The 24,487-nt window shown below is 37.4% G+C and overlaps 2 protein-coding genes and 1 pseudogene across 2 annotated transcripts; 2 read left to right on the forward strand and 1 right to left on the reverse strand.

The window, feature by feature from the left end:
- Positions 1-556: 556 nt before the first annotated feature.
- LOC110711031 (GBF-interacting protein 1-like) lies at positions 557-9,437 on the forward strand. Its single transcript, XM_021889402.1, has 11 exons — positions 557-856; positions 1,591-1,634; positions 2,392-2,503; positions 3,412-3,456; positions 3,677-3,721; positions 3,950-4,082; positions 4,202-4,677; positions 5,583-5,817; positions 6,378-6,666; positions 7,600-8,070; positions 8,694-9,437. Exons 1-11 carry the CDS (start codon positions 652-654, stop codon positions 8,982-8,984), a joined length of 2,346 nt encoding a protein of 781 aa, XP_021745094.1. The 5' UTR covers positions 557-651; the 3' UTR covers positions 8,985-9,437.
- A 1,643-nt stretch (positions 9,438-11,080) lies between these two features.
- On the forward strand, positions 11,081-13,317 carry LOC110711020 (nucleotide-sugar uncharacterized transporter 2-like). The gene is made up of 6 exons (XM_021889384.1): positions 11,081-11,396; positions 11,651-11,859; positions 11,958-12,051; positions 12,133-12,299; positions 12,402-12,572; positions 12,808-13,317. Exons 1-6 carry the CDS (start codon positions 11,346-11,348, stop codon positions 13,088-13,090), a joined length of 975 nt encoding a protein of 324 aa, XP_021745076.1. The 5' UTR covers positions 11,081-11,345; the 3' UTR covers positions 13,091-13,317.
- Positions 13,318-18,551: 5,234 nt separating this feature from the next.
- LOC110711003 lies at positions 18,552-20,976 on the reverse strand (annotated as a pseudogene).
- Between the last annotated feature and the right edge of the window lie 3,511 nt (positions 20,977-24,487).

Raw genomic sequence — 24,487 nt, forward strand, 5'->3', positions numbered from 1 at the left:
AGTGAAATGTCACATATATTTAATTAGAGACACTTGTCATCTCACTTAATAGCCCCTCTGTGCTTGATGAGATGACACATATACTTAATTAGGAACACTTATTTGTATTTTATTCGATTCTATTTGTTCTTCTCATTTAAAATTAATGACTAAATAAAAAAAAATGATTTTAAAAAGAGAGAAACAATTCCGAGTAATATAATTGATATATTGCTTTTAACATTGAATAATCCTATGTTTTCAAAAAAAGAAATCAAGATAATTAATGTGGTGATTGGAAAGAGTGAATCATAATTAAAAATTGAAATCGTGTATGGAGAAATTCAATGTGTGAAGAATTGCTTATAAAATTGTATTAAAATGAGAAATCTGCTTATAAGATGTTAATCAAATAATAATTCTCCAATAATTGAGCTTTAAATTTAGAATCTCGTTTACATCATTTACCATTTACATATTTCTAACAGAAGAAAAAAAAAAAAAATAGTCCGATTAACATTTAATTTTGCTCAAAATTTTTCCTTATATAATGTAATAAAATAATTAAAACAAAAATCTCCCTCTTCAAATCTCCCATTTCTACTTTCTCTCTCTCTCTCTTTCTCTTTCTTTCTCTGTCTCTCCTGTCTGAGCTTCAACCAACTCCAAACAATGAGCAACAACAGCGGCGCCTCCTCCTCTTCTTCGTCTTCTTCTTCATCTTCTTCTTCTAGGGTTTCGATCCCTAACAATGTCCGCAAAACCATTCAGCATATCAAAGAGATCACCAGTAATCACAGCGAAGAAGACATCTATTCTATGCTTAAAGACTGTTCTATGGATCCTAATGAAACCACTCAGAGACTCCTTCATCTTGGTTTACTTCCTTTTTCTCTCTCTCTCTTTTTTTCCCCTATTTTTCCCCTGTTTTTTTTTGCATTTTTTGTACTTTAATTGAGATTATGCCTTTTTTATTTTCTGGGGTTTTTATGGGTTGATGCATTTTTGATGATTTATGTAATGGGTTTTTGGTTTTATGCTGTTTTTTGTACCTTATGTTTGATTTCCCCCTTTTTATTTGCTTTTGTGGGTGATTGGTAGGGTTTGAGTTTTAGCTTCATTGCCCTATTTTGTGGGTTTGCTGGATATGTGTTATATAGGTGTTGATTTTTAACTCCATGGTGTTGATTTTTTAACTCCGTTGATTAATTGAGAGAAAAAATGTTTAATTATTGGGAATGGTATGTTGCTTGACTTAAATCCGACCAATAGCTTTGGTTGTGGTGGCGAAAATACTTGAAGCAAGGATAAGGTAATTCAGTCCACGGGCTGGCTTTGAATCGAATTCAGGAAGCTTGTTTGTTGGGGATGGGGGGTTATGTCATAGGTGGGATGATTGCTTTTTATTTATTTAATTTTATTTAATTTTATTTTTTAAGTCGAAGTGGAAATTGCTGTAATGGTTTGCTTGAGGTGGTGGTGATGGTAATGGGGTGTGTGTGTGATGTGCCTAGTTCAGGAATTTATCCTTATTATTATTTTGTTTTACAAATTTCTGAGGTATGTACAAAGTTATTAACTAGTGATCGTAACAATCTATTGGTTCTGCAGATACGTTTCATGAGGTGAAAAGGAAGCGAGATAAGAGAAAGGAGGTACTCACTATTCATCCATCTGTGACATGTAGTTTAGCGCGTACAATCTTTATTCGAGTTGCTTACTGTATTGCTACCTATAAAGAGGCAAATGTTCTGAATTTCTGTCATAATTTCAAAATCGATTTTTGCTCAATGTATAGCGGTGTTTTAGATCTTAGATTTGGTCATGATTTTGAAACCACTTCTGTGGGCAGTGCAGATAGTTTGCAGTTTTGGTGGCCTAATGTTAAGATCACAATAAGCTTAAAAACAAAACCTTTACTATATTGCTGTGCTATGCTGTTTTGGCTGAGATTTACTAAGTACTACCTTGATCGGTCTGATGCATTGGTTCATTGATTGCTTTGTTATGCCAAGTTTTGTTTATTTTCCACCATGCTTAAATGTGGGCAAGATTTAGCTGTTTACTATTCTGCAACACTTGAGGACTAATGAGAGTATACCAATCAATATGTAGGGAAATGTACTTCACTAAATAATCGGTGTCTGTTTGATGACATTAAATCATTTAAATACATCGGAGTTCAACACAGATCAGACGGACCTAAGTTTTAGTGAAATTGATTCACTGTGGTTACTTAGAAAATAAAGTCTTCCTCTCTCCTTCTAAATGGAGAAAATATCAACTGTGTAATTGAATTTTCTAGTAGATTAATGCATATGATGGAACACAATGTATGAGATTATTGCTGATGCTTTATACATGTTTTTACTGTTTTTTTAGTAAATCTTGAATTTTTTTTCAAATTTACAGTTGCAGACTGTGAAGAGCAGACCGGGTGAAGATTCTAGGTGGAAACCTGGTCATCAAGGGCGAGGGGCTAGGAATGCTCGAGGGAACTCTTTTTCTCAGTATACTTCTAATGGTACTTCTTTTTTTAATTTCCTCCTCTACTTAATATTCTGATTCTGCTCCAATCTAAAACAGCATCTGATCAGTGATTACGCACACACTAGTAGATGTGCAGTAGGTGCACTTCTCTCACAGTCTCACATGCATTATGACATTGTGTAGACTTCAAAACTGTCCTCAAGCCAACTCAGTTAATGGTGGTTTGCTGAAATGCAGGGTTTTTGGTAGTCTGACATCCGATATCTAGTTTCTGGCATTATTGCTGTTCCTAGTCCTTGTGGTTTCCTTTTTTTATTTTTATTTATTTTTTGTTTAATTTTTTTTGTTCATTTCAGTGTCCGCCTTTTCTGTGATTGTCTTGTAACTCCATTGAGAGAAGTTCAAGTTTCGTGAGAGATGTAGGTGCTTGGATTTGCATTTCTTATTGCATATGAAGTTTGGAGTGTAGTTCTTATGAAAATACATAGTGAATACTGACACTTGTATCTTTGCTGTATGCGCAAGTTCGAACAGAAGAATATTGCTCCTGATAGTATGTAATCTGTGTATCTTGTAAAATTCTTTTGGTGTCGTAGGGAAGTCAAGACTTAGTATGGAGTACTATCTTAAGGAATCTAGAAAATAGAATTTTCTGTCCACTTATTCTTCTGCTTTTTTATGTGGCTGCTTATTTCCACTCTTCTGGTGGGGTTGGAGAGGAGGTGATTAATATATTTTGAAAATAAGAAGCGATATTTAGACAATTACTGAATTATTAAACTAAGTTACTCTAGTAGTGAATCTAATTGCGTTAATTATCTTGTTGAAAATGGTTTTACATTTTTCAAATCGATGAATTTTGTGGAATACCCTATCTCTTCGTAACCTTATGATCTCTGCTTGGATGCTAATGTCTCCTTGTTTCTTTCCTGTTGATGCTAGATGCTGTGGGTCAGAGGACAGCTGCCATATGCAAGGAGAATGGAGGTGATTAATATATTTTGAAAATAAGAAGCGATATTAAGAGAATAACTGAATGATTAAACTAAGATACTCTAGTAGAGAAGCTAAATGCGTTTTTTAATCTTGTTGAAAATGCTTATACATCTTCAAATTCATGAATATTGTGGAATACCCTATTTCTTCTTAACCTTATGATCTCTGCTTGGATGCTAATGTCTCCTTGTTTCTTTCCTATTGATGCTAGATGCTGGGGGTCAGAGGACACCTGCCATACGCAAGGAGAATGGAGGTGATTAATAATTTAATATATTTTGAAAATAAGAAGCGATATTTAGAGAATAGCTGAATGATTAAACTAAGATACTCTAGTAGAGAAGCTAAATGCGTTTTTTAATCTTGTTGAAAATGCTTATACATTTTCAAATTGATGAATTTTGTGGAACATCCTATCTCTTCTTAACCTTAAGATCTCTGCTTGGATGCTAATGTCTCCTTGTTTCTTTCCTGTTGATGCTAGATGCTGGGGGTCAGAGGACGGCTTCCATACGCAAGGAGAATGGAGTAGAAGAGAGTAGAGGGAGAGGTTTCAGGCATCCTCCTCCGCTTATTTCCAAGGGAGCAAACTCTATTCAATTACGCAATCTAGAGAAGTAAATGACTTTTAGACTTACCAGACTACCTTGGGGCCACCACTTAAGCTATTTTTTCTATCATGTCAGGAATGCATTTAGAAAATTTTCCCATTTTTAATTTGTAGCTATCCGTGCAGGTCGTCTTCCATTGTGAATGGGCCTCTAGAGCTGCCTAATGGTACCCTCAGTGGGAGCCATGGTGGCCAGTCAACCTACCCATCCGACAAAAAAATTGATGCTAGTGCAGACAATGCAGGTAGTGTAATGCCCAGGGCTAATGCTGAAAATGCACCCTCAGCTTCAGATCCTGTGCTGGTGCCCCCATGTGATTTGCCAGTTACTACAGATGGTTCAATTAAACGGGAAGTGCGAATTCAACATATGCCTGCTGACACATGTACTCCTGATCTTGCTGATAGAGGAAATCATCTGAACCAACATGAACCCCAAAATGTTGACAGTTCTCAGGCATCTTCAAAGCAGCTGTTTGAAGTTGTAGAAGTTGCACATCCAAAAATATTGGGTGTATGCCCTTCAGCTGATAAGGGTCATGTTTCTGACAGTGTTACTGTTGTCAAGCCTTCCTCACGACAAAATATTGACCCATTGGGAGGTATTTACTGCTCATCCAACTGTTACAATTTATATTTTTGACTTTGTAGTCTATATGTATATGAAAATAAAATAATTTGTTGCTCTTTCTCTCTCTCCCCTATCATATATCACCACTTCTCCCATATAGTATTACTTCAATCTTTATTTATGTGATTTCTATGACAATTGTTAAGTACTTCAACAATCGAAAATTCTAGCCAGTGTTTCAATGCAGTTATGTTTTCTTGATGTGGCAAAGACACTGTAACATATCTCATGCTTTCTCACCGCTTGATGGCCATCCATGTCTGAGTGGCTTTGGTATGTAGACCTTGAAAAACTTTGACTTTGGCCTCTGGGCACATTATTATGCCCTACTTGAGTGTGTGCAGGTCTGCTCAGTCTGGACGTAATGCTGTTCTGCTTGAGTTTGTGCATGTCCTTTTCGGAGGCAATTGTTAAGGCTCAAAGACTTTCATTTTTTGTATTTGAAAATAATGTTTTTCTAATGCTTGGCCGACTTTATGTTTCTTCATATATTAAATGTTTGCTTCAAAGCCACCTTTGGCCTGTTTTGGATGCTTGCATATTCTTGTATGATGATTTTAATCCTTGCTGATTATGTGATAATACATTTGGTTCACATATTTGCTCATACGGCAATAAGAGTAGCAAATGGATAATTTTCATCTATATTTTCCCCCAAACCTCCATTAACATGTTTTGTCCTGATCTGGTATATATATTATGTTTTGACTGATTTTACTGTATGATGTTAGAGCCGAAATGCTTTAAGGGAAACATTTCCAAGTTATAGACCTTGCTTGGCCCATAAACTGATCTTATGAAAAACATGGTTGATCAATGACACTGTAGTAGTTTTTGTTTATGGGGTTTCTCAATAAGTGATTCTAAATATTTCAGGTGTGAAGGGTGCAACCACAAAGTTAGAGAAGTTAAAATTCTCTGATGGTGAACATGTCATCATACCGCAGCATATCCAAGTTCCTGATGCAGTGAAAAATGTACTGAGTTTTGGAAGCCTTGATGCATGTTTTGAGGTCAGGGAAAACTGTGTAGTAGCCAGTGAAAGCAATGGGAACTTTGACCTTGGTACTGATTCAGCTCAGGAGGAAACTGTCAGCAAACTTTCTTCATGGTCTGTTTAGTATGCTTATCCTCCCTCACTCCTCATTAATCTATGTCTCCTTTTATTAGGTGTCCTCTTTGGCTACGAGTTAGCTGATGATTGTTTCTATTTTGGCTGATAAAAATTCCTGATTTTAAGTTTGCTTTCTTTCTTTACTCCGCTGAAGTGCTCACTGCTCAGTTATTCTTTATTGCTCAAAAGAATGCAGATTAATTGCCATTCCAACTTTGTAAGTTGATTTATTTGGTTTAAATACATCTTAAGGTGATAAAAGTTAAGTTACAACTTAAGTGATATGTGTACTCAAGGGATGTCAAACAGTTCCATTTCAACATGGAAAGCTTAATCTTGATGTTGTAGATTTGCTGGTCTCTGCATGTTTACTATGTATTTTTTTTTTTGGAGCCTCGTTACCATATTTGTGAGTCATGTGTGCTGTGGAGTTCCCTTTGTCTTTCTAACTGTGGATGTGTGTTTTTTGTATCTTGTAAAAAGGATGACTGGTGGAGCTTATTGAGTTAAAAACCCTATGGCTCTAAATTTATTTTTTTATCTCAAACTATGTGCAGTGATCAAGATGGAATTTCAACTTTACCCCAGGCAATCCATGCAGATCATTTACAACCAGCTTCTCATTTACCTGGCAATAATTCACCCATTGATACAGAAGTTTCTTCATCTGCTACAGTTTCAAAAGCTGATCAGCCAAAGCAAGAGACTTTGCCAGCTGTAGGCCCCCCGTTTCCTGTTGTTCAAACTGCTCCAAGCTACGCCTTTGGTTTCATGCCTCCAATGGTGGCAAATGTGCTTGCCCAACCTGAAGGATTTGAGTCCCAAACTCATATTTCAAACTCTCTGGTATGTTTTATTGGGGCCTTTGTCAAGTATTTTCTCTCAAAAGGTTGCTAATTGATCCGTTTATTGCCTATGTCCCTTGTAGGCATTCTAGCACCCATCCTCATTGAAAATGCTAGATTCATTATAGCGTTTTCTATTAGGTTCTTTTGGCTAAGGGAAAACTCAAGTCCAATCATATTGGAGGCATTTTAGCACAGTAGCACCCATTCTCGTTGCATGTTCATTAGAAGCATTAGAAGTGATTGAAATGCAAACAGAACCTTGGTTGACGAATTTGTTCTTTTTATTTGAATTCACACAAAGTCAGGGTTTTCCAACTTTTGGAAATTAGATTGGACTGCAATAGAAATTTCAGGGGCTGTTTGGTGGTCATTGTGATCTAAGGAGATATGAATTTTAGGTATGGTGACGACTTTATTTGGACCATAATTTCTTTCAAATACCTTGATTGTGATTTAGACCTTTCCATAAGCATGCAACATTCTTTGAGCAAGAATTATACAATAAAATCATGTAAAACTGTTTATGCAGTCTTGTACTCCATGATTATGTGATTAGCTTAGGACTCCTTTTTACATCTTGCCTGTTTTTGCTCTGTTGAGCTCACCTGAATACTCACCTAACTGTTTTTTAATGATTGAAACTGATTTTTACTGATTAAAACTGGTTGTACTGATTCAAAGTGTCTTGTTACATGTGGTTAGTGATTTTTCCTGATTGCAATGGATTTTTCCTGAATGCTACTGATTTTGTCTTGATTAGAGCTGATTGCTGCTTATTAAAAATGGTTTTTTTACAGATCTACACTGATTACTGTATTTTTTTTGGGTGGAACTGAATAGGGCCTTTGTGCTTAACTGCTAACTATGATGTTCTGACTCCTATATGTGATTAGTTTAAAGGTTCTGACTATTGTATGGCTCTTAATTGCAGAGTGGGAGTTCTACAGCTGTGTCTACTTCTGCATCCACCCCTCCTCCAACGCAGTCTGATGCTGGGCAAAGCTCCGTAGCAGTATCTCCCCAGCCAATTCCTCTATTCCGTCATCCTTATCCTCCTAACTATATACCTTATAGCCATTACTTCTCTCCATTTTATGTACCTCCTACAATGCATCAGTATTATGGTCATACTGCATTCCCCCAACCACTTCCTACTGGCAATATGTATCTACCCCCTCCTACTGCTGCAGCAGGAATGAAACTTTCTCCTCATTTTAAGCCAGGTACCAATACAGGAAACCAAGTGCCTGTAGGGGTGCCATCTGGCTATGGGGCTTACAGTACTGCTCAGGTTGCCTACAGTCAAAATGCTGCTGCTGCTGTGACTTCGGGAAATTCCAGTAATGGTGAAGATCTTGGTACACCTGCCCTAAAAGAGAATAATATATTCCCTGGACAGCAGGTTGGTTTATGCTCTGTTTAGCTTCGTATTTGTTCATTAATGCATATTTTTGTTTTAGTTTTGAAATTGAGTATATATGGTAAATATGACAATATTCTTACTATTGTTGGTCTTTGGGGAAATCTAAAAGCTCGGTTTTCAGTAAAATCTCAAATAGCCCTTGTTTCTTTCGTATTTCCTTTAGTCATGTAATTTAGTTTGATAATTTGGTTATGGTGCTGCTGTATTGAAACATGTGCCAATATTCCTATGCGCCAATTCTGATACCTGTATGGCTGGCTCCTTGTGCTAGTATTTTATTCTGGTATATATATGTTATTCCTCTCAACATAAAATCTGAGATCATCCTCTCTTCACTATTTTTTTTTTTTTCCATATATTTGTGCGATCCAATCCATGTTATTTTAAATCAATTAGAACTTAGGCTCACTGTCCTGAACACTTCTTATGCTGATTCTTGATGTTTGAGTCAAAACTTGATTGATTACTAAGCTATTTCCTGCATAAATAAATCAGAACTCGTTGCATTTTTCAACGTAGGCTCACTGTCTTGAACACTTCTTATACTGATTCTTGATGTTTGAGTCAAAACTTGAATGGTTACTAAGCTATTTTCTGAACAGAGTGAAGGTTCAGCTGCCTGGCTTCATCCAGCAGCAGGTCGAGATACACCAAGCTTCTCGTTGAACCCTTTCTTAAATCTTCCTCAACAAGGACAGCACATACTCAATCCTCAATCTGGACACGGTGGCTTTGCTCTCTATCATGCTCTGCAACCCATGGGAAGTCCAGCACCGGGTCTTCCCCTGTTGCAGCAGTCTCAACCTGTGGTAGGATCAGTGGAATCAGTTGGCCCACCTTCAAATTCCTATCAACAGCCGCAACGACAACAGCAGGTTAACTGGAACATGTAGTTTCACAGCAATATTTGGTACATGACTAGAATGGTCTTTTTGAAGCCTTGTGGAGGGGAGGAGATAGTATAAATCGGCCTGCTCATAGTGTAAATATAGAACAATTTGTGGCCATGAATTTGAAAAACTGAAAGGAAAAAAAAAGAAAAGAAAAGAAAAGTGAGTAGATTTCTGTTTTGATCCCCATTGATATGCAACGCTTTCGGAATAGGTTACTAGGAGTTGTTAATGGCTTCCAATTTTAACATTTTCATTCTTTTTGTATTGGAGGCTGATAGGAATTTGGAGAAGTATGAGCAAATGAAATCCTTTTTTGTTATCAGAAAATCATTTCTCCTGTATATTGGATTTTGGTGAAACATGGTGGATTATAGAGTTTGTAATTGGTAGGAAAAAAAAAAAAATCAGTGTTAACTTATTCTATTAGTCATCCAATTGTATCTCTTTTTGTTATTCTTCCTCCAATCCTCCCCTCTCCCCATTCTTTTTACTTCTATTTAATTACAGAGTATATCATACTGTATACAATTGAAAAATGGATTAGCCTGTAAACCCGTGTGATGCACAAGTTATGTATTACTACAAATTACTCCGTATGATAATACTTCAAAATTGTGAGTTATATTACATGGTTTCTAGATACACAACCCTTATACCACCCGGAAAATTCACCTCATCTCTCACTTTTCTTACACTCCGTCGTTTACTCTAATTGCAAATGAAATAAATTGCGTGAAATCCCATACTCATCTTGTTTAATTCATTCAAAACCTTTAATACTTCTTACTTGTATTTTGTTTAATGCTAACATAGGAAATATATTCGATGCTTATACGTAGACTTTAGGTGGCATAAATAATACGAGTATCATTATTAGCCTTATTTTTCCCTCTAATTAACTTGTCCTGTATATGAATATGTATGCAGGTAAAATATGATCCGTGATGCCCTCAACAAAATGCAGACCAAGTCACTGTGGTTTTGTTAACCTAGTATCCTGGTAAAATTTGGCATTTTCTTCCATATTTTCTGGGGTAAATAATAATAAAATAAAAAATAAAATAAAAAAAAAGCTACTCGTATTATCAACCTTTTACTTCAATCTCACATTCACCCAAAGCAATTTCCATTTTAATTAACTATAATTTTCTTCTCTATTTTTTTGTTTTAAGTGGCTCATTAATCATAAATTAGTACACTCATGAATTGATCAAATTTTCTTATATTTTTGCTCATAAAATTATATGCACTAATTAACTTATTACTAAATAAACATTACAAATTAAGAGTTTGTTAAAATAATCTTTTCAGTTTTTTGATCTTTCACTAAGAAATTTTACAAGCATTTCTTTCTTCTAAATTAGCAATGCTGTTTAAGTTAATGATTTTGATACATCAACAAATTTCTTAAAATCAATAAATTTGATTCTATACTTTTATCTTTAGAGGACATTCCAATCAAGGAAACATCTTTAATTCTTTTTTCATCCTTTTATTTAAATATCTATTTACCAATAAAACCTCATTCTATATTGTGGGCATAATTTATTTTAATTATTATTAACATTATTACTGTTATATTGTCGGAGAGTTTTTCATGTCTGGAAAATCAAGGCAAATAGTAGTAGTCCTACATGGGACTGTGGAGGGATGCTACAAGGTTTCTTAAAAGAAAAGAAAGTGATGCAGGAGAATCAGGTTTATTTTCTTCTTCTCTTCAATTTTCCCTTTTTAATGCAGCGATAATAGATTTTAATGCCAACGAGTTGTTGCTCCCGGGTGCACAATATGATTACAACAATGGACTCGATCTTTTACGTGGTAACATATGTCCTTAAAAAGTTTTATCTCATAAAACAATGACACTTTAAAAATGGTTTATATGTAATGTTCAAATCTCCATAAATCAACACAATCAAAATAGAACATACTTTTTCTAGAAAAAAATGGGCATAATTTTAAAACATCTACCATAGATTATACTTTGAGTATTTGAGTGTGACTAAATCATGTCCCTTTGTATATAAGCAATCTACACTATTAGTTACGTGTGTCACATTCAATCTTTGCATTATTTAATGTTTGTTATATAGTTAAGATCATAAGTGGTCCATATAATTGATTCAAAACTTGCTGGTTATTTTTCTTAGCATCTAAGTGAATTGAATTTCAGTTTTATTCCACTCTATTAACGAAGTTGACAAACTTTCTCCTTTACCTGTATTTGTTGCATTCATTTTTTTTTTTGTTTTACCAGGTAGAGCTCTGGAGGAACTAAGAGGTTCTCTGTACAATGATCTACGTACGTCTTCAGAAACCGCCAAGCGGCAACAGCAGCGGTTCTGTGGTCCTGCCGTGGCCATGTCTTTCAATTTCATGGTTGCCGTTGGGATTATACTCACCAACAAATTGGTACATTTTTTTTGATCTTATTGTTACTTTTATAAAAATCTGATTAGATAGGATTTATTAAGTTTAACGGATGTCTGTGTCATCCTTTTCTATTTTTACTACTTTGTTACGTATGTTAGTTTGTGTGTTGCACATTTGTACTCGATCTATCTGTAGAGGTGACAAATGAGTTGTTCGCTTTGATTCTTATGCATAAGTAGCTTTGTTGTAACTTAAGCGAACACGGTTTATTTGTTTGGCTTTGTTGGTTACAGGTGATGGGAAAAGTGGGATTCAATTACCCAATATTCCTAACACTAATCCACTACACAGTAGCATGGATTATGATGGCCTTGTTCAAAGCATTATCTTGGCTCCCAGCCTCACCGCCTTCGAAATCAACACCTTTTTCTTCTCTGTTTTCTCTGGGAATTGTCATGGCTCTTTCCAATGGCCTTGCCAACACTAGCCTCCAGCATAACAGGTTCATCAGATCACCTCCAGCCTCTTCCAAACCCGAAGATGTAAACATAACTTAATCAGGAGTATGCTGTATTGTTTATGTTGTTTTTCATTTTGCAGTGTTGGATTTTATCAGATGGCAAAGATTGCTGTAACTCCAACAATTGTTCTCATAGAATTTGTCTTTTTCCGGAAGACCATATCTTATAACAAGGTCTGCTTTCTGTAATGTTATATACTTATATACTAAGGTGTGTTTTAGAGCTAATTTAAGTGTTATACTTCTTCTTTTCAGGTCATGGCTTTGGCTATAGTTTCATTAGGTATATCTGTTGCAACAGTGACAGATCTTGAGTTCAATGTATTTGGTGCTTGTGTCGCGGTTGCTTGGATACTTCCCAGTGCAGTGAACAAGATTCTGTGGTCTAATCTGCAACAGCAGAGCAACTGGACTGCTCTAGCGTAAGAAACTTCATTTATCGATTCAGAGTTGCTTCTTCGAAATTAGTCTTGTAAGTTTTTTTTTAACTAGGACACTTAATAAAAACAGTCTAACCAATGCAGATTGATGTGGAAGACAACTCCTGTCACAATATTCTTCTTAGTAGCTTTGATGCCATGGCTTGATCCTCCTGGAGTTTTGTCCTTCGATTGGAATGTCAGTAACTCATCAGCAGTTGTGTTGTCTGCTGTTCTTGGCTTTCTGCTACAATGGTCTGGAGCTTTAGCACTCGGGTACACATTTAGCACTTCATTCTATGATTTATTTTATCTCAAGTACCCGTGTCTAATCTGATACTCTACATTGTCACATTGGTATAGACGTACTCTTCACTTTGCACTCCAAACATGCCAAAACATTACTATAAATTGGCTAAAGTTACATTCATGTAACAAAGGTCTTAAGAAAAAGTAACAAAATACTGGCTAAGAATTTGAACAGAATCTTACTAGTTTTATGGAAATGCAGGGCAACATCAGCAACATCTCATGTAGTTTTGGGACAATTCAAGACCTGTGTCATCCTACTAGGAGGCTATCTATTGTTCAATTCAGATCCAGGACCTACGAGTCTTTGTGGAGCAGTGGCAGCGTTGGGTGGCATGTCAGTTTATACATCACTTAGCCTTAATGAATCCGTTGAAAGTGTTGTGAAGCAGATTCCGAGCTTGAATCAACTTGCAAAACCTAAATCAGACATTGAAGAAGATGAGGAGAAAGCAAGTGTGATAAGCGTCTCAAGTACCGAGTGATTAAGTAGTAGTGACAGTTTACAAAGAATGTAATGTAGGTGAGTGTCTAAGGGGCAAAGGAGGAGAAAGTAAGAGAGTGGCTTATTTTAGCTTTGATAATGCATGTTGTACAGAAGAAATGAATATAGGATTATTATGAGTTCAAACAGTAGTCAACTTTTTCATTTCTACTGATCATGCTTTAACAATACAAAACATGGGTTAATAACAAGAATACTTGCAGTCCATTTTCTGGCAGCAGCTTTCAAGATTGAACAACCTACCTTTGGTTTTTTTTTTTTTTTTTTTTTTTTTTTTTTTTTTTTTTTTTTTTTTTGGTAAAAAGGGAACATAGATTAATTATTTAAATGGTTTTGAACAAGGCAACTAGAGCAATTATAAGTTATATTAAAGTAATCCAAAGTAGTAGTTAAATTCAAAAAGCGATTACGAGCAAAGTTAATATCTTCCAAAATAAAGCTTAAGCAGCATGCATGGAGGAGTGTTGTTGTGTACAACCATATTATCAGTTGGTCTGTTCTTCTGCCTTGCTTGCTTCTTTTGCCGGGGCATCTGTCGCCTTGTTCTTCCTCTTTCTTCAAACTCCAAATCCGTCAGAAGTACTTACTTTGGCTTAGGAGTTGCCTGCATTTTTCCACAGTAAAGGTTAGCCTATTAATTTCCTCTTAGATTGGGTTTAATAGAGCAAAACAGGGAGCTAAACTAAACTTAACATTACGCAACACTCTAATTAGAATATGGGGTGTTACAATAATAACATAACTTACACTATCCAACTCTGTTGCCTTTTTTTTTATTCACCTGCAAATATTTTAGACATGTTTCGGTTAGAGGTTAAAACATGTAAATTAGATAAAATATATAAGAATTTATATTAAAAAAAATTAAATTAAATAAATATACTTGACAATGAAAAAAAAAATGTTGGTTTCTTCGATTTTTTGAGATGGGTTTTTGATCCAATTTCCCAAATTTGTAATGAACTGGGTTGAAATCCTTGTAGAGAATATACGATACATCTTGAAGAAAATGATTTCCTTCTACCGATGCACATGAGAATACAAGCGACATCTTCATTTTTAATGTTCGAAACAATTATTAAATTCAAATCAATAATTCTAAAACACAAACATCATAATAATCATAAAACAAAAATAGAATGAATAAAAAAAATTATCAGTTGATTTGATAGCTTTCTGAAGCCTTTTCAAACGGGCTAATTCCAGAGTTTTTTGGTAATACGTCAAAACTGACATGCCCGTTTGTTTTCCGTGCTTATAGTAATTTGATTTTCACTCCGCACCAGCATCATTATAATCACGAAAATTAAGCCACTTTGAAATCAAAGTGTCTCTAATAGGCTCCAACTAAGCAAAAAAAAAAAAAAAAAAAACTAAATTATCCAATGCGCGAAAATTAGATCATTTGAATATCAAAAAAGATTCTTCAAAGTTTAATGTAATATGTTAATTACGTAATTATTTCATGTAATTTGTTACACCTAAATGGTTTCGTGTAATTGATTTATTTAAAAAATTATTACTTATCTGTTTCAAAATGATATTCTCACTGTTCATTTTGTTATTTAATTACTTAAATTGTTTTGAACAAGGCAACTAGAGCAATTAGAAGTTATAATACAATCATCCAAAATAATAGTTAAGTTCAAAAGACGATCACGAGCAAAGTTAATATCTTCCAAAATAAAGTTTAAGCAGCATGGAGGAGTGTTGTTGTGTACAACCATGGTATCAGTTGGTCTGTTCTTCTGCTGTTAAGCCTTATATTAGTGTATAGTTATTGGGCCAATGTATTGAGCCCTAATCTCTTTAAGGTTGTATATATATACTTGTTCATACTCTAATACAAAAACACACTACACTATTCTCTCTATTTTTGACATGGTATCGGAGGCTTAATATTCCAAAACCCTAAAATTCTAAAAATTCTGAATTTTTTTCTTTCCACCGCACTGCTTGATTCACTACAATGGGCAACGATGGAAAACTCGATCTCTCATCCCCTTTTACCTTGGCGCCGGTGATCAACCGGGGAATTTGATCACTCACGTGGTCTTGAAAGGAGATAACTACCTTGCTTGGTCTAGGGCAATTACCTTATCCTTGAAATCTAGGCGAAAATATGGTTTCATTGATGGAACTATCTCAAAACCCTCTGAGAAGAAGAAATTACTTGATTGGGATACGGTGAATTCCATAATAGTTTCATGGATTTTACGAGCTATTGACCCTAAGGTTGCAGCATCCATACCTTACTTTGAGGAAGCCAAGGAACTTTAGGATTATTTGGAGAAGCGGTTTTACGAGGCTAGTGGTCCTCGTCTCCAACAATTGCGGACTGCTATTACCAATTGCAAATAATCGAAGGCTATGACTGTTGAAGACTATTATACTACTTTGATGGGGTATTTTGATGATCTTCTTCGTCTCAAGCCCCCTCATGGATGTGAATGTGGCCATTGCACGTGTAACGTTGCTGCGAAGTATGAATTGAATAGAGAAGAGGAGAAATGCATCAATACTTGATCGGCATTGATGTTGACATGTACGCTGTGGTGCGCACGAACCTTCTCTCGCAACAGCCCTCGACTACTCTTGACCATGCGTACCAAGCATTCCTTCAAGAGGAGCGTTCTCGTGGCATTGCTCAAGGGCATGCTCAATCAGAGAAGGCAGAGGCTCATGTTTTTGCTTTATCCTTAGATCGACGGCCTTCTCAATCTAACACTCGCGTTGATATTGCTCCCATCGCAAACGCTCGGGACACGACAATTCAGGTTGTTTTATACTCCATGGTTACCCCCCTTGGTGGCTCGAGAAGTATGGTAAAAAAGGGGGGGCATCGTCCTCGGGGCAGCAAGGTACTTCAGCTGTGCCCAGCAGGTTTGCTGCTGCTTCTTGTTCGCCTGCTGTTGCTGCTACGACTGTGTCTGATCACAGCAAGCCCACGGCTCGTGCCAATGCCGTGGGCACCTTTCTTGCTGTTGCTACATCTCTGCCCTCGCAGGAAACCCTCCAGGCTTTGTCGGAGCTTCAACCCGAGCATGTTCGTCTTCTTTTGACTATGGTTAATAATTGTCAACAAGACAAGATGACGGGTGAGTATTTTTCTTTGTCATGGATCATCGACACCGGCGCTTCTCATCATGTTACTGCTGATGAATCATGTTTAATGGATGTGCAATTCATTTCTCCTTGCCCTGTCGGTCTTCCGGATGGTGATCAGGCCATGGCTACGAAGGAAGGGCGAGTGTATTTAGCTGACGGAATAATTCTTGAGAACGTTTTATTCGTTCCCGAATAAAATTGCAATTTAATTTCCGTGTCTAAAATGATCGATGATTCACATTGTACTGTACAATTCACTGACTCTTTATGTGCTATACAGGACCAACACTTGGGGAGCCTGATTGGAGGCAGTGAACGGATAGATGGACTACTATTTCCGGTGAATTCCTAATAAAGTATGTGCGGTGACAAATTCGAAGGTCTCTGTATTCGAGTTATGGCATCGACGTATGGGTCATCCGTTGGATAAAATTTTCAAGTTAGTGCCGGATATTAGTACTAGTTCTGGTAGCAAATCTTTGAATAAAGCATGTGAAATTTGTCCACAAGCTAAACAATCACGGGATAGTTTTCCTAATAGTGATAGTAGGGCTAGTCGTATTTTTGAAATGATACATTGTGATTTATGGGGGTCGTATAAGACGCCTTCTACTTGTGGTGCTCATTATTTTTTGACTATTGTTGATGATTTTTCGAGAGGTGTTTGGGTTTGTTTATTGAATGACAAAACTGAAGTTTAATCTTCCTTTTGTTCTTTCTTTGCTATGGTTAAATGTCAATTTGATGCTCATGTAAAATGTGTACGGAGTGATAATGGTACGGAGTTCAAACATATGCTTCCGTATTTTAATAAAAATGACATTATTTTCCAAACCTCTTGTGTTGGCACACCACAACAAAATGGTCGGGTAGAGCGTAAGCTTCAACATATTTTAAATGTGAGTCGGGCATTGATGTTTCAAGGCAATTTGCCGATTGATTTTTGGGGTGAATGTGTCCTTGGAGCGGTTTATTTGATTAATCGCACTCCGTCTCATTTACTAGCCAATAAAACTCCATATGAAATTCTCTTTGGCAAAGAACCTAATTTTGATGAGTTGCGTGTTTTTGGGTGTCTTTGTTTTGCTCATAACCAAAAAGCAAAGGGCGACAAATTTGCTTCTAGGAGTAGGAAGTGTGTGTTTGTGGGTTATCCTCATGGCAAGAAGGGTTGGAAGTTGTATGATTTAGAAACCGGTGATATATTTAATTTGTCTCACGTGATGTTAAATTCTTTGAAAATGAATTCCATATGTGCATAAGAGTGATTCAATTTTTGCTAATGTGAGTACCGAAGGCATGGCAAACGACAATGTTGGGGATGAGGAAGGGGATGAGGAAATGAAGAAAACCATTGCTAAAGCTTGGACTGATGCAAGATCCGGGAAGACTGTCGATTCTCTGAAGGGATACCATTGATGATCTGTAGGCTATCAGAAAGTGCATATGCATCAGTTAGGGGATTCTGATCCATTTTTATGATGAAAATAAAATCGAGTTATAGAATACTGTATTTATTAAAAGTTATGATTAATTTTGTATATATGAAATATTAGAATTATAGTGATAATAAAACTCCATACAACATTTTTATTTTAAAAAATATATCCAAAAATCGCTTACTTAGCATCATATGTGTCACAATGATACCTATTTGTCGCCTACATGGTGCAACACTTGGTGAAAAATTGGAATGTCAAGTGTCACTCTCCGTGGTCTGACTGCGAGGCCGACTTTATTTATTAAAATGATATAATATTAGATTTTTTAGTCGCTTTTTTTTTTTTAAATTTTTTTTTGACAAGGATAGAAGGCGAAAGTAGATTGGTGGACCGAACTACTTCCCAAATTTCCCATGTTTTTTTTGTTTCAATCAGATTGTCATGATTTAGGAGTAGCTCCAGTGGATTTGGCTTCTCCTCGCCCATCATTAAACTAATACCTTGTCGTATTGTATCATTATAATGTTAAGTATTGTAAGATTTGTTACCATCGTCCAAAGGTATATATAGCAATGGCACTAGGTGAGGCAACCCGAGGTATTGCATGGCTCATGGCTCAGCGCATAGGCGCTAAACTTCATTGCGTGATAGGGTTCTGGCTCAGGCTATGCTTGGCTGCCCTTCTGAAAATTGCAACAAGTATCATTACTAGTGGGCTAAATTAGTGTCAAGCTTAGACAACTCTGGTGCACATGGACATATATAAGTCACAACACGAAACAGAGCAATCTTTGCATCTATCTAGTTGAATTAAAAGTGAAGTGAAACGGCCAAAGAAATGAGAACTTTACCTGAATCTATAATCTCAAATACACCAAGTAAAAATCACCAAATCAAAATCATGCATAGCCTCAGTTAACATGAATGATTTCATTTTTAAAAACAGTTAACAAATAAATATTCCAACACCATAAAATCATCTCTACTGTAGTGAAGAATACTTATAATCAAGTTAAACAACATAACATAACAAGGCTTTGAGCGGTAAGATTATCATCATAATACAATCCTCATAATGCTGTAGTTCGCCTCCCCTTCCAAAGGTTGGACAGGAGACAAGCTCACGCTCCAAAACAAAAATGCAGCCTATCCTTGCAAAAATTGATGCATGAAAGCTCAAAATCTCTCTGCCAGTCGTGCAGTGACTGCTCTAAGCTTCGAATAAACCTTTCCAGCAGGTGAACCTAATATTAGGCTGCAGAGTGAGCTCCTCGCTACCTTAATGTTTGTACAAGACCCCAAAATGTGAATCTTTGAGTCTGCAATTACAATGCGAGTCCTTGTTGAATTTTCAATGGCAAACTTTGTTTTACCACCTTTACCAGAAAGCCTTCCAATAGCACGAGATTTGTGGTCACCTTTAAGTGTTTTAACATCCTTGATCTCGAATGATTCAACATAAAGTTCATCTACCCTCAAAAGGGCAATTGCATCCGTAACATCAAACCCAAGCATGAAGGCATGGACAAAATCAGCACACTTCTGCAAGTTACTTACATCAGGGGTGTCAGCCCTTGTCTTCAGCTCAACCTTGCGATCTTTAAGATTCATCCTTACGTCAATTTTCATCTGTTCGTAAATTGGGTTGTAGATTTCCAGCCACGCTTTTTTCAAGGGCGTGTAACGATGAGGAGGAACACTCACCTTTCTGAATTGTACTTGACCATCAGACATCTCATGAACCCTCAAAGCCCCAAATTTGGGCCGTGATGGAAGAGAAGCAGATGCTGAGTTTGATGTCTCAACTTCCATGGCATTCATGTTTGTTTTTCGTTCTATTTCCACTGCTCCAGAGAAAAACTAGCAAAAAAACATATCACAAAACCATTCAGTTTAATATATCACCTACAATTTTTGCCAAAAAAAATAATTATAATAACAAGACACAAATTGATACTCCAACATTAAAATCTATCATCAAAGCAAAAGATGGTATACAATTCCACAGTTCCTCAGCCCTCTTGAACATTTCGATATAACCAGCAAAAGGAGAAAAGCTCCAAGAGCATAATTTGAACAATTTTTAAGCACAACAGTAACAGGACAAGCAAGTGATGTCATAGCTTTAAAGCTACTTTCTTCAATTACATAACCTTGCTCATTTGATCTTAAGATATTTATATCTTCTATAACAACCTATTTCTATTATAAACTAATTATGTTGCTACTGTACGCTTAAATAGAGCCATTATCCTAACACACATTCAATTGTCACAAGTTTTCATTTGTTTCAGGAGTATCCAACTCTATATACAAGATCCCAATCCAGGAAGCGGAACTGAAGTAAAGGCAAGTTGCAAGATATGAAAGGTGAACTTGAACTGATTTTCCTTATTTTAGATTTAATTCAGTTCTTGTCACATCCCAGTCACTTACTATTTAATTAAACTTTTAAATGACATTTTGCATTTTCTTACAAGATCCTATGACCTAAATGACCTGTTCAGAAGCAAGCAAGTATACAACAAAACCACAGCCAAAAGTACAAAATACTACAGTCTGAACATAAAATTGCAAAGTCCATTTTAGGCCAAGCAAAAGCAAAATATAGCCTTAGAAGTGTAATGGATACTCTCATGAACTCAAACATCCTAAAACTCCGAGCACAATTTGCATCGCATAATGCAGATTGTAGTATATATTCTTACTAAAGGTAAAGTTATCATTATAGTATCCTTTGCAATTTGCAAATAAGTAAACATTCATAAAACTATTGCTGCTAGGAGGTCTCGGGCCTCAAACTACCATCATAAACATAAGCTCTTCACGAACCCAGTAAACCCCTTATATTGTTTTATGATTCTTCAATTAGCCATTTTTTACTCCATCCCCAGGGACGGTGAGACGGCCGCCCTTTGCAGGCCCGTCCCTGAGGCAGGGCAGCTAGGCCCAGGGAGAAGAGATTTGATTTCATATTCAATTATCTCCAAAAATACATAATTTTAGGGATACTTGATTCAATAATCAAATTACGCTAATAATTTTCTTTTCTTTTGGAAGTGATGTTTCATAATCTACGAATTTACGAACCCTAAACTTAAAGCACTGATAATTAAATTAGGTTAGATCAAATATTAACAACAACAACAACAAACAACTTACCTTAGAAGCTGCTTCAATGGGGGATACAAGAAATAGATTCAACGGAGAACGCTTCAATGGAGAACGTTGAGTGCACTTCAATGAAATAACTCAGATGTAGGAGATAGGAACGGAGGCCTTTAAAAGCCATGACCCGCCGTAGTTATAATATGGGTTAGATCCGTCTGATAAATAAATGGGACGGGTCTTTATTCGTCTAATTATGAGATAGGTGGGTTTTATAAATGTTTTATGTAAACATGTTTTAAATTTTTTTAAATATTTCCGTACACCAAAGCTTGTATCAATTCTTTGTAAGTTTTTAAGATTTTTTTTTAAAAAGAAAACAGCTGAAATTACATTAATTAAACTGAGTTTACAACAAACAAAAGGACAGTAAGTAACATAAGTTACTATTGGCATAAGAAGCCCTTACACAATATCAATTAAGGTCATTAACAATATTTACCTTTTAGCTATTACAATGAGTGAGAACAACGTATATAAGGCTTACCAATATACATTTAAACATGCGATGAGATTATTGATAGAACGAGTGAAGTTGGTGATGATGTTTCGTGTTGTGCAAGGTATTTTCTAACATACAATTAAAAGTCTATGAATGTTGCTAAAATGACGGAGACAACCCAAAATCATATGTCTTACCCTAAAGGACCCTAATAATTCAAATGGATAAAATCCTCTTGAGATCTATGTTTCATACATGTCAATCACATTTCTTTGTGATCTGACAAAACCATATCTTATACTCCCTCCATCTCATAACATAGTTCATATTGTGTTTTTTTCACGGTATTTAAGAAATGGGAGGAGAAGTGGAAAAAAACTAGACAAAAGTACAAGGCAAGTGGATAATTTAGGGGAAAAAAGTGAAAAGTACAATTATAGACAAAAGTTAGAGAGAGAAAGTGAAAAAAGTACAATGCAAGTGGATAAGTTAAGGGATTTGTTAAACATCGCCCACAAATTACTACATAAAGCCCACAAAATTCACTTGGTTTGACAAAATTGCCCTTGACCTTAAAAAAAAACACTCACACTCTCATTGCTCATCTTCTTTCAACCTCTCTTAAAAAAAAAAATTTTCAAACAACGGCAATGTCGAGGCGGCAAGGCAAGGAATTGGCGGCGGCGGCGGAGGGAAGGATGTCCCAAGGAGGCAAGGTACAATTTGTAAAAAAAATAAAAAAAAAATAAAGGGAAAAACCGCCGTGACGGCGGTGGGGCGCCCTGGCTGGACGCCCAGCAAGCGGTGGTGGCGCCAGCTGCAGACGCCGCCACCAGTTGGCTGGCGCCTGGGCTGGACGCCATAGCCACGGTTGTGGCGTTTATTCAAGGCGCCGCAGCCGTGGCTGTGGCGTCCAGCCCAGGCGCCAGCCCACTGGTGGCGGCGTCTGCAGCTGGCGCCACCACCGCTGGCTGGGCGTCCAGCCAAGGCGCCCCCCCCCCTTTTTTTTTTTATATATATTTGTTTTAAAATATTGTTTTTAATTTTTTTTTTTGTGTAATATATTTTTGAATTGTTTTTATATTTTGTTGTTTATTTTTATATATTTTTTCAATTTCGTTGTATTTTTTCTATGTTTATATTTTGTTTACAATTATTTGTATGTTTTTAGTTTATTTGATTTGGGAGTGGTAGCTATTTTTCGTATAAATTTTTGTATGTTTATATATTTTAAAATTTTGTGTAGAATTCACTGGGTCGTCATGGTGCGGGGAAGAATGTAGAGCTTCTTAGTAGAAGCTATTCAGTGGAGAGGTCGGGGCATAGACATGTCAGATCCCGTGGTATTTCGGCCTCAGCTCGTAGAGAACGGATCCACCGTCGGGATGAGGATGACGATGACGATGATGATGCTGAGGAGGGTGACCAGGAGGAGGGCGCAGATGAGGATGAGGATGTGGACGATGGCAGTGGACCGTATGATGATTACGGTCCATTCAGTCAGAGGGTTGATGACATGTACGAGACACATATGGTGGAGGTGCGTAAGGGTAGGGGTGGTAGGTTTGTTAGTAGATCTGGCACATCATCTGCGTCCACTGTATCTGGGGCAAGCAGGAAACGGTCGAGGGCCGGTAATGATTCTTGGGTTGTTAGGAGTGAGGTGCCCGGTGGGCCTGTTGACAGGAGTGTGATTCCTAGCTTTCTAGGACACATAGCTTCCCGTATTTGGGAGGACCAGGAGAGGCCTTCAGTTACGGGGTTGTTGAAATGTCATACCCGGGAAAAGACTTGTAGCTTTTTGCGTACATGGGCTGAGGCTTGGCCGGCGGAGAGCGAGATGTTCGAGCGACTGGAGGGCACTGGGGTGAATCACGTTCCTGCCACCATGCACGATAAGATTGACAGTACGCTGATCACGGCTTTCATTGAGCGATGGCAGCCGGATACAAACTTTTCCACCTTCCGTTCGGTGAGATGACGATCATGTTACATGACGTCGAGGCCATTCTGGGGATTCGTGTTGAGGGTAAACGACTTTGTGCTGTGGCTGATGCGGATCAGGCAGATTTGCTGGCAGAGTTGTTGGCGGTGGACAGGGCTGCACTGTACACCGAGGCGCTAGGTGTTTGGGAACACGGAGGTGTGAAGATCGCATCCGTGTTGCAGCGGTGTTTGTACCCCAGTGCACGTAGGACGCACGACGCACAGCTGAGTGCTTATGTTTTTCTACTCCTCGGATGTACCTTGTTTCCGGATAAGAGCGGCGGAAACAAGCTCAGGCCACGCGACATAGTGGAGGCGTGTGACCCCGACAGTGTAGGCCAGTTTTCCTGGGGATCGGCTACGTTGGCGTATTTGTATCGCCAACTAGGATTTGCGAGTCGGGCTGACGCGGCAGGTATCACTGGGTGTCTGACTCTATTGTAGACCTGGATATACGAGTACTTTCCTGCATTGCGACCACATCGTGACCCAGTTCCTATTGACGAGGGGATGCCGCGTGCTTGTGCGTGGAGTCCGCGCTCGGAGAAGAAGTCCGTTGACCGCCTCCGATCGATACGGTTGTTGCTGGACAGGCTGTCCCCCTTAGAGGTAACGTTTATAAATTGTTTCTACATTTTATTATTTGCACATATTATATTCATGTTATTAAATTTTAAAACTATGTGCAGGTGAACTGGATGCCTTTCGGCCCGAACCCTAGTGTTAGGGTACCCAGGACCCTGTACACGGGACTCATTCAGTATCGTGAGATCGTCGAGACGTACATGCCCCAGCGTTGTCTTCGCCAGCTTGGATTTTTCCAAGTTGTCCCTCCTCCCCCGGCATGCCCGATGAAGGCGGTCCGACCTGCATCTTCGAGGGACTAGGTCGTGCAATGGCCGGATATCATGACCGGGATGTGGGACCAGTTTCCGATGGTGGCCCGCTTATGGACTGCGGAGTTGCAGCGGCCACCCTCTGGGGTTACTCCCATGTGTGACCATTACTACATGGAATGGTTCAACCGGTATTCGCACCCGAGGTTGATCGCAGATCTCGACCACAGCGATGATGATTATGTGCCACCGCCTACTGCCATGGAAGCGGTATGTCTTATATTATATTTATCGTTGTCTTTTAATTAAGTTTTATATGTTGTTATTGTATTTCATCTTCTGTTTTTTGTTGTATGCAGTGGATGGGAAAGATAATGCAGGACGTACATAAACTC

This window comes from Chenopodium quinoa, unplaced genomic scaffold (genome assembly GCF_001683475.1).
Source record: "Chenopodium quinoa cultivar QQ74 unplaced genomic scaffold, ASM168347v1, whole genome shotgun sequence".
Classification (NCBI taxonomy): domain Eukaryota; kingdom Viridiplantae; phylum Streptophyta; class Magnoliopsida; order Caryophyllales; family Amaranthaceae; genus Chenopodium; species Chenopodium quinoa.

Bases quoted from the DNA above. Each gene is read 5' to 3' on its own strand.
- LOC110711031 (XM_021889402.1), top strand. From the start codon at position 652: ATGAGCAACAACAGCGGCGCCTCCTCCTCTTCTTCGTCTTCTTCTTCA. The intron at 3,457-3,676 runs GTGATTAATATA...TATTGATGCTAG, and splicing joins CATATGCAAGGAGAATGGAG to ATGCTGGGGGTCAGAGGACA. The intron at 3,722-3,949 runs GTGATTAATAAT...TGTTGATGCTAG, and splicing joins CATACGCAAGGAGAATGGAG to ATGCTGGGGGTCAGAGGACG.
- LOC110711020 (XM_021889384.1), top strand. From the start codon at position 11,346: ATGTCTTTCAATTTCATGGTTGCCGTTGGGATTATACTCACCAACAAA. The intron at 11,397-11,650 runs GTACATTTTTTT...TGTTGGTTACAG, and splicing joins TTATACTCACCAACAAATTG to GTGATGGGAAAAGTGGGATT. The intron at 12,573-12,807 runs GTACACATTTAG...ATGGAAATGCAG, and splicing joins TCTGGAGCTTTAGCACTCGG to GGCAACATCAGCAACATCTC.